The following is a 9,464-nucleotide window of genomic DNA, read 5'->3' on the forward strand; positions in this document are numbered from 1 at the left end:
CGCGCGATGGCGGAGCGGGCCATAGAGCCGGGGCGCGGGGCAGAGCGCCGCGGGCCCGGCGGGCGGATGGACGGAGGCCGGCGCGGCCCGGCCCCGCCGCGACACGAAGCAGGCGCGCACAGCTCTAGACACGTTTCTATTTTATTATGGCAAAGGTGAAAAAGCCACCTCGGCCCAACAGGCAACCAGTAAAATTTATCCCAAAAATAACTCGGTACAAAACAGGTCTGCTTCAGAATTAAAAAAAACCTTTACATGAGTTTAAAACCTATTCCAAAACATAAAAGTAAAACAAATTCCATCCTTGATATTAGTAGCCACAGTCGCACACCCCTCCCTCCGGAGAGCATGGAATGAGATGTCTGGAGTCCGTTTCCATGCGCCGCCTCTCGCTGCTTTAGCTGGTGTCCATCTGCAAGGCAAGAACAGCGCCGTCAGGCGTCGGCCGGTCGCGCACAGCCGCGAGAACCGCGCTCGCGTCGGACACGGAGCTTCGCGTCTTGGGCATAGGATCCGCTGGCTTCTACTCTAGAGAGCGCTCTGCTCAGACTACTGCAGATCACTGGCTTTACTCAACAGAGATGCACAGATTAAAATTCAAATTTGTTTAAAGCACCAAAAGACTTACTAGGTGAAACTTTTTGATCAGAGCTAAACTACTGCACTTTGACATGCTTAGAAAAGACTATGGGCCCCCTACACTACACTTCCTATTCCTCCAAGTCTTTGCTGTTGTTTTTTTTAATATTTATACATCACTAATTCCAAAGACTGTTCTAAAACACAGCACAGGTCCATACCAATTTTTCTGGCTTCTCCCATGCTGCTACCTCAATTTTACCCCACACCTACAGAGACGAGCAAGATTCAGATTACGATACACATAACCTTGATGCCCTGTCAACAAATTAACCTTGCTGTGGCACAAAGACACCTGAGCCAGTTTTGAATGAAGCTCTTACATTTCATTCATCTTACAGTTCATTCAGCTCTTACACTTCATGGACTTGTATTCCATGAACAACATCACTGACCATTTCTCTATTAGCATCCAATGTCATTATTTCGCATATGGTTTTTATTTTTGTTTTTCATTTATCCAGCCTATTATCACTGTTGTTTTGTTATGCAGCTATTGTTCATAGACAGCTATTTCAGCTACAAAGGACTCCACCTACATGGGTCCTAGACAGTCTGGGGAAGCTGGAAAAGTGGCTATTTCTCGATGATGAGCAAGGAACAGCAGTTGATAAAGTGTTTTGGAAAGTTAACTGCAGAAACAAGGCATTGCTCAGCTTCAGAGCAAGGCTATTTCAGTCCAATGATCTGAGAAGTGATCCCTCTCCTGCCATTTCAGTCCAATGATCTGAGAAGTGATCCCTGTTAACATTCCCCAGCTCCAGGCTGAGCAGGGTGCACGTTCCACGAGTGTGAGCAGCACTTACCCTGGCATTGTAAGCATCCAGCTGTGCATCTAGTTCTTCTGCAGAGAGTTGCTGTTTGGAAGTTCTTCCAGCTCCTCTGCCTCTCCCTCTGCTCCCACCACGACTACCTCGCCTGTTGCCACCTCCACCACCAAATCCTCCTGTACCACCACGGTTTCTGGTCATGCCACCTCTGTTTACACTGTGATTTTTAAAAAGCAACTGTTATAGTGCATTCTGGTTAACCCAAACAGCCACTCAGAAGTTTGCAGAATGGAAGATGGATCCATGCTTCCTATACAGAGAGAGGCTACGCAAATTCGCTGCCCATGCTGACCGGGCACAGCAACTCATGTGGCAGTGCAGCATCTCACCTCTGTGCTGGTCTCCTCTGTGTGTCTATCTGTGATGTAACCAGCTGAATGTTCATGGGGCGCCCTAGAAGAAGAGAAGCCAGTAAGTCCACGTGGGGGGACGTGGGGACTGGAATCCTCCAGTCACCACAAGAAGCGGCCAAGCAGACTCACCGTCCAAGGGGACTCCATTGTACTGCTTCATAGCTTTCAGAGCGTCTGCCTTTCTTTCAAAATGCACGTCTGCTGTCCCTAGACTGCGGCCAGATCTGTCATAGTGCACTGCTGCCTTCTTCAAGGTCCCAAACTCTGCAAAGAGTTCCTGAGAAACAGAAGGAGAAGAGTGAGCAATCCGTGCTGCTAATGCTAAACAGCCAAGACAAAGCACTGGCCATTTCCTATATAAACCAGCTTTCAGCAAGTACAGGTGCTTTTAAAACATCAATCACAATTCAGAAAAAGAATCTATGAAAGAGGGAAACATAAGTCCATTAGAAGAACTTCAGGAAGCAGCTACATGCAGCAAGAGCAAGCGAGACTTATTCAGCACTGACAGGGTGTGTGTGTACAGCCGGTGGAGCAAGCTCAGGGGATGTTGACCTGCTGCTTCTCCCAGGGAAGCTGCATGTCTTTGTGCCGAGACTGAATGTACAGGGCCATTATTTAAAAATAATTCGTTTCACAGAGGAGGAATGATCTTTATTTCTATGAACGCAGTGATTCACAAGGTGATCATAGTTTCTATGTGCTGGGCTTCTTTTAAAAAAAAACTTTGCTAGACGAGTTGCAAATTAAAAAAACAATCCAGTCATTTTGGAGCTTAAGAATATATCCCCAAAACTGAGATTAGGAGTCCTCCTCTACTGAAGTACGCCTCTTGTCACTGTCTTCAAGAGTGGAAATGAGAAGAGGCAGCAACAGAGCCACTAATTTTGTTTTGTGGGTGCTACTTTAAGTAAATCAGCTAGGGACATCTCACAGCTTTGTGAGTTTCCACTACAGCTAGTGCCTTGAAAGCTCAAAATCTACACCAGAATTGTCAGATGTCCAAAGGGAGACTGCCTGCCACCTTTTACATTATCCACTGCAAAGCCTGAAGATTATTCCAACTGTCTCCAGGAACTACTACTATCCAAGTATTTGAAAAGAGCACCAAAAATATTCTTTCACTTCCAAAGCAAGCAGCACTCCAGGCAAGACTGCATGCCTGCTTCTACCTTGTATTCATTTAACTGACATGCATGTTAACACAGCACTCCACGTGAGCCGTCTGGAATATAAAGCAGCACAGCGCACACGAAGAGCTGCTCAACGATGTCTTCAGAAACAGCCTCTCTCACCGTGCTACAGAAAACCCTGGTTCTCCATGAGCAGCAGTGAAAAGTCAGGGTACAACGCTATATACGTTTCCTCCAAGAGCAAAGCTTGTTTAGGTTCCTTCCAGTCACCCATTCCTGCCAATACAACTTGGGGCTGCGCTGTACCTTAATTAATGACATGATCAGCATAGAAACACGGAAACCAACCAGCACGATTTAGGAAGTGCTAAATTATGAGATAGGTAGTAACAATTAGGTGCAAACATATTATGTCAGCTTTGCTGCTAAATAAAACACACGTGGAACTTCATCAGCACCTACAGTCCAAACCAACAGTGGGAAGACACACCTTAACTACCACACACAGCACAAGAACTAGTTGAACTGAGGCGACTTTACAGACTCACATCTTATACACGAGGGCCTGACTACAGCAAACAAGAAACTTACTTCAACCAAAGCTAACTTCAAATAGGAAAAAGAAGTGGCTTTAAGTGCATCACCCAATCAAATGTTAACTAGGTGACCTGAAAAAAAACACTCACTCTCCATTCTCCAGACATTAACATATAGGGTAACTGAAATGAATTAACAGAGGAAAAAGCATTTATCTCCTGGTGAGGGACATTAGGACCAAAAGCCAACTTGAAGTGTTTTGCAATGTAACCAAGCTAGGAAAGCCCTCTAGTGGGGACGCACCTCACATTTGCAAGTGTTGGTGGCTGTACGGTTTACTGCACATACATTATGGTACCCTTATAGCCAGGTGGGTGCACCAATTTCAATCCCTGTTGTGATCAATTCAGCCACAAAGACAAATCATACCATACACCTGACCTGAAGTATTTGGCAGATTTTTAACCAAAGCAGAGCTGAAACAGGTGATAAAACCATGACATGGTAACTCAGCTAAAAAATTCAACTACCATAAGAAATAAGGTAACTGTATATATTACAGCATAAGTGGGAACGTTCCCCCTCACAAATAAGCCTTCCTAATTTCACTGATTGATGCTCCTATAGGAACACATTTACATTTAATAGAACGTGATTTTAGAACAAAGAAACTATGTAAACAAGTCCTATAAAAACAAAGCAAATTGATGTACCCATAGTATAGTTAGTGAATTCATGAGGACATACGCAGATTTTAAATGTTTACAGAGTTTATACTAAGCTCTCAAGTCACAGAAGGATTCAGCCAAACAACAGCATTTTCCCCACACAAACATTCTTGCAGTCATTTACAACACGATTAGCTGCACTCAGAAGCAGCCAGCAGCTTTCCTGAATCGCAGTCTTCTTCACAACATTGAAACAGCTACACAAGAAACACATATGGCAATCACAAACCGAGAGTTAGAGGATCTGGAGAGCACCCCCCCAGACCACAGAGAAGAGGGGGGCCTCAAGGGCTACAGCATTGACATGAAGCACCCGATGCAGATGCTATGAATGAAACCCCCTGTGAACGGCGGCCCCGGGCACAATGGGGCAGTCGGGGCTGCTCACCTGGATGTCAGCATCCGAGACACCGAAGTCGAGATTGGAGACAAGGAGCTTCCCGCCAGTCTCCACGCCGGCACCCGCCCCGAAGCCGCTGTCGAACAGATCGTGCTGCCACTTCTCGGGGAGCTGCTTCGGCTGCAACGAGACCAGCACCTCGCTAACCGAGCCCGGGGCTCCCTCCGCCCACCACGCGCCCCATTGCCGCCGGCGCGAACAAAGGGCCGCGGAGCGGGCCCGCCACGGCCGCTGCCCGCCACCGCCCCCAGCCCGGCCCGGCCCGGCCCGGCTCGGCCCGGCGCCGACCGCTCCGCCGCGCCTCCGCCGTTGCCTCCCCAGCCCGGCCCGGCCCGGCCCGGCCCGGCTCGCCGCCTCCGCCCGCTGCCCCCGGCCCCGCGAGCGACTGCGCCGCCGCCGCGGCCCCGCTCCGTACCCGGCTGTAGGGCGCGGGCCGGTTCCTGCCGCCGCCCCGGGCCATCACCGGCCGGTTCCGCACGGGGCCGCCGCCGCCCGCTCGCCCGGCTCCCACGGCGCCCCGGCCGGGCCCGCCACCGCGGGTGGCGCCTCCCCGGCCCCGGCCCCCCCGGCCGCCCCGGCCGGCACCCCGCTGGCTCCGGTTGAGCTTAATGATATCGTCCAGGGACATGTCCATCTTGTCGGCCATGATGGCGGCTCCACTCCGGGGCCTGCACTTCCGGCCGCGCTGCGCCGACGCCGGAAGCGGAAGGGGCGGGACTGGCGGCGAAGGCGCGGCAGCCGCGCGCGCGCTCGCGCGCGGGGCCTTATGGGGCGGCGGCGGCTCCGTGGGGGCAGGGGCGGGACTTCCGGCGAGCGGGGCGGGCGGCGGGGCGGCGATGCGGGTGCGGATCCGGGGCTGGAACGGCGTCGCCTCCTGGCTCTGGGTGGCCAACGACGAGAACTGCGGCATCTGCCGCATGGCCTTCAACGGCTGCTGCCCCGACTGTGAGTGCGCGGCGGGGCGCGGGGGGCGCGGCGGGCCGGGCCGGGCCGGGCCGGGCCGTGACGCGGTGTCCGCTCCTAGGCAAGGTGCCCGGCGACGACTGCCCGCTGGTGTGGGGACAGTGCTCGCACTGCTTCCACATGCACTGCATCCTCAAGTGGCTCAACTCGCAGCAGGTCCAGCAGCACTGCCCCATGTGCCGCCAGGAGTGGAAGTTCCGCGAGTGACGGCGCCGCCGCGGGGGGCCCGGTCCAGTCCGGCCCGGTCCCCCGAGGGGAGGGCGCTGCCCGGCGCCGGCCGCTCGTCCGCCGGCGGCGACGTCCCCGCCCGCACCGCTGTCAATAAACTCGTTGCCGTGATCCGCTTGTCCCGGTGTCCCGTCTGCTTCCGTGCCCCGGGGCTGCCCGGGCCGTGGGCAGAGCCGCTGGTCCCCGCGGCGGGGGAGGGAGGGGGCGCGGGGCGGCAGCCGGACCCGGTTCCCCACGGCCGGGACCCGCTCCGAGCTTGCCCCCGGCTGCCGGGGGCCGTCGCTGGGGCAGGTGCCAGGACGCAGCAGCGAGCGGGGCCGGGGCCGGGGCGAGCAGCTCCTTCCCCGGGTGATGCGGCCCGGGGGCGGGCTCCGCGGCGCGGCGGGGCGGCGCAGCCGAGGTGGGCTTGGCGCCCCCCCACCTGCCTATAAAGGCGGCAGCGGCGGCTGCCCCGGCACCAGCGCGGTCCCGCCGGCACCATGCGTGCTGCCCGCTGGCTGGAGCTGGCGCTGGCCCTGGCCCTGCTGTGCCGCCCCGCGGCGGCCTGGTACCGGCAGGCGGCCGGACCCAGCTACTACTCGGTGGGCAGAGCCTCGGGGCTGCTCTCCGGCCTCCGCCGCTCGCCCGGCATCCACCGCGACGATGCTGACGGCGCTGCCCAGCACGGCCCCCGCCTGCGGCCACGCGCTGCGGTGAGTACCCGGCCGCCCCCGGGATCAGGCACGGCCGGCGCCGCGGCAGGGCGGCTCCCCAGGCCCTCCCCAGGGCTCTGCGCCACGGTGAGTACTGGAACCGGCAGCGGGGCCCCGGGGGGCTCCACGCCTTAGCGAGCAGCAGGAGCCGAGTCGTCTGCCCGCGGAGCACAGGGAGCCCCGGGGCTCCCCGCATCCCAGCGAGGCTCTGGGCCGTGGCGGGGGCTGGGGCACCCCGGCTCCTCCGACAGGGCTCCGAGGCGCAGGTACGTACAGGGACCGGGAGCACCGCAGGCTCCCTGGGTGCCCCCGCCGCGCTCCGAGCCCCGGCGAGCACCAGGAGTGGGGGCACCGCCCGCAAGGCCCTGGGGCACGGAGGGCGCCCTGGCCCCCGCAGCGCCATGCTCCCCGGGGGTGCCGGTCCTGCCGCTGACGGTCTCTCCCGCAGGTGCCGTGCGTGACAGATGTGTCCCCGGAGCTGCAGAGCTGCCAGGCGCTGCCTGGAGTGCCGGGCGCCCTCCAGTGCAAGGCGGACGTGACCATGTCCCTGGACCCCACGGAGTGCCCGGACACGTGAGCCGGCACCAACGCAACCCCGCCAGGACGGCAGCTCCGACAATAAACGCACCTGGACTGGATCCGTCTCTGTGTCTTTGTGGTGGCGTTTGGGATGGGGTGGGGGGAGCCGCCCCGGGACAGCCGTGGGGAGGGGGAGCGCCTGGGGGTCAGGGGGACCCGCCGCACCGGGACCCACGTGGAGCAGCACCAGCCTGCGGCTGTGCCGCCTCTGGAGCGGCGGGAGCTTTAGGGATGGAGCCAGGAGGAGCCGTGGCTCCGTGCTGGGAGGAGCCCGGGACTGCGCCGGCCAGGGCGCTGGCACAGCCCAGGAGCCTCCCAGTGAGACGGACACGCGGGGCTGGTGCAGCACCTGGGAAACGGCCCTCCTGGCCCTGGGGGGCCGAGTCCGGCGTGCCCCAGCACCGAACACAGCTCGCACCCGCTGCCGCAGGCACCAGCAAGCAGAGCCGCTGCAGGGGCTGCACGTTGCCCCTGTGGCTGCCGAGTCCCCTCGCTGTGGCTGGTCGCGCGCGGAGGCCGGCTGCCTGGGCAGGCCGAGCGAGCCTGGGGCTGGCCCCAGAGCGGCGGCAGGGCCGGACCCGGGGCCGGGCACCAGGCGTCTCGCCCAGGGCCCCGGAGCCGAACGCGAGGGCAGGCGGCAGCGCTCGGCTGCCGACGGAGCACGACAGGGCGGCTGGAGGAGGCCGTGTCGCCCGTGGTGGCCCCGGCCACCCCCGTGTCCCCAGGCGCAGGGGCTGCCTGGTGCCCTGCCTAACGCCAGCCCCAGCGCGGAGCCCTGGAGGGCCGGGGACCCGCGTGAGCGGACGGTGCCTGCTGGGTACCCGCGGCTGCTCCAAGCCCCCTGCGGAAAAGAAATCACATGCTGGCCATGACCAGCACGTCGCTGCCACGGCTCGCCTCCTGCCCCCGCAGCGGTGCCTTCCTGGCCGGCAGCCCCAACCGCTGGCCCCGGTTCCCGTTCCCTCTGAGGTGACCTTCCCATGCAAATCCGGCAGCCACCGAGCACAGCCCCGTTTCCCTGGTCCCGGGTACCTCCGACACCGCTGCAGCGCTTGGCTCGTCCCCGCCCGGCCGCGGCGACAGGAGCGGCCTCCAGGGCCGAGCGCTGCACGAGCTCCTTCTGCCATCGGCCGCAAGGCACCGGCTCCACGCCGGGGTCCTTTCCACCCGCGTGTCCCTCCTGGAGCTGCCCCGCGGGGCGAGAGGCTCCGCTGCTGCGTCCCTTGGGGCCGCGTGCAGGGAGCCGCGCCGCGAGGAGCCGGGTTTGGGGCTGCTCACCTGCGTCACCCTCTCCCCGGGGCGGCGGGGCTGCAGCCGGGGCGAGCGGCACGGGCTACGGCTGCCCCAGCACCCGGGTGCTCTGGCAAGAGCCAAGGAGCCCGTTGCTTCCAGCACATCGGAGAAAGGCGCAGCGCAAGGGAGGCTGCTGAGGCATCAGCTCAGGAGCCAGAGACCAGATCTTCTGCAGCTGGGGAGAAGAAAAAAAAAAAACCACCACAAACACAGAAAACAAAGTCACAAACTTGAAATTCATGAGCTTTTCTCCTGCTTTACTGTGCTCATTTTTGCCCCTTGGGACTCACAGGATGTCAGCGAACGCAAGTGTGGAAGGAGAAGGGCCCAGAGGCACTTGGAGCGAGCAACGTCAAACGCAAAAGATTTCTGCTCAGAAACCGCAATGAGGCCACAAGGAACAGCCGCTTCACCAGGCAGAACTGCTCCGTCTGATCAAGTGAGGCTGAAGTTTCCAGGCAAACAAGTGACACCAGCGCGCAGGCACCCGAGTGCTGTGAGAGCAAAAATTAAACGGTTTTGTCAGTTTTTTCATAACAACTGTACCTGTTTGCGGCCCAGAGGCAGCTCCTTTGCATGGAAATGCTCAGCCCGGGGCGGATTTGTCACTGCAGACGAGTCGTTTGTTTTTAATTACAAACTCGTTTGCCGTCTCTCCTTTTTCCCATGGGAGAGGGGCCCTGCGCTGCCCCCAGACTCCCGCTGGGGCCGGGCAGCGCGGGGAGCTGCTGCTCTTCTCGGGGGCGAGGAGCCACTTCCCCAGCCCCGGGGCAAAGCCTGGCAGGGGACGGACGGTGCTGCGGGAGCCGAGGGGGCACCAGCCCGAGCAGGGACGCGCGGCCCCCCGGCAGGGAGGCTTTGCTGCCCCGGACCGGGGAGCATCACCGCTGCGGCAGGAGGCCCGGCCAGAGGCTTCCCAGGGCAGCCAGGAGCCCGCGGCCAGCTGGCCGGGCAAGGCAGGCGGTAGACGCGTCTCCCCTCTCCCCGAGCTCAGCAGCAGCAGCCGGTCACTCGCCCGCTTCCCTGGCGCTGCCCCTCCGCTGCTCCGGGCACAGAGGCGCGGGGAGAGGCTCTCCGCAAAGCAGCGCT

The 9,464-nt window shown here is 59.8% G+C and overlaps 2 protein-coding genes across 3 annotated transcripts; one reads left to right on the forward strand and one right to left on the reverse strand.

The window, feature by feature from the left end:
* Nucleotides 1-123: 123 nt before the first annotated feature.
* Nucleotides 124-5,566, reverse strand: ALYREF (Aly/REF export factor). The gene is made up of 6 exons (XM_064522929.1): nt 5,036-5,566; nt 4,609-4,740; nt 1,952-2,099; nt 1,799-1,862; nt 1,446-1,626; nt 124-412 (listed from the first exon to the last, which is right to left on the reverse strand). Exons 1-6 carry the CDS (start codon nt 5,537-5,539, stop codon nt 398-400), a joined length of 1,044 nt encoding a protein of 347 aa, XP_064378999.1. The 5' UTR covers nt 5,540-5,566; the 3' UTR covers nt 124-397.
* Nucleotides 5,567-6,161: 595 nt separating this feature from the next.
* Nucleotides 6,162-7,141, forward strand: NPB (neuropeptide B). Of its 2 annotated transcripts, none has more exons than XM_064522932.1 (2): nt 6,162-6,590; nt 6,952-7,141. In XM_064522932.1, the coding sequence occupies exons 1-2, from the start codon at nt 6,291-6,293 to the stop codon at nt 7,078-7,080; spliced, it is 429 nt and encodes a 142-aa protein (XP_064379002.1). In that variant the 5' UTR covers nt 6,162-6,290; the 3' UTR covers nt 7,081-7,141. The 2 variants fall into 2 exon arrangements, with proteins under 2 accessions (XP_064379002.1, XP_025968908.2); XM_026113123.2 differs by having other exon boundaries at nt 6,162-6,503.
* The last annotated feature ends 2,323 nt before the right edge of the window (nt 7,142-9,464 follow it).

This window comes from Dromaius novaehollandiae, chromosome 18 (genome assembly GCF_036370855.1).
Source record: "Dromaius novaehollandiae isolate bDroNov1 chromosome 18, bDroNov1.hap1, whole genome shotgun sequence".
Classification (NCBI taxonomy): domain Eukaryota; kingdom Metazoa; phylum Chordata; class Aves; order Casuariiformes; family Dromaiidae; genus Dromaius; species Dromaius novaehollandiae.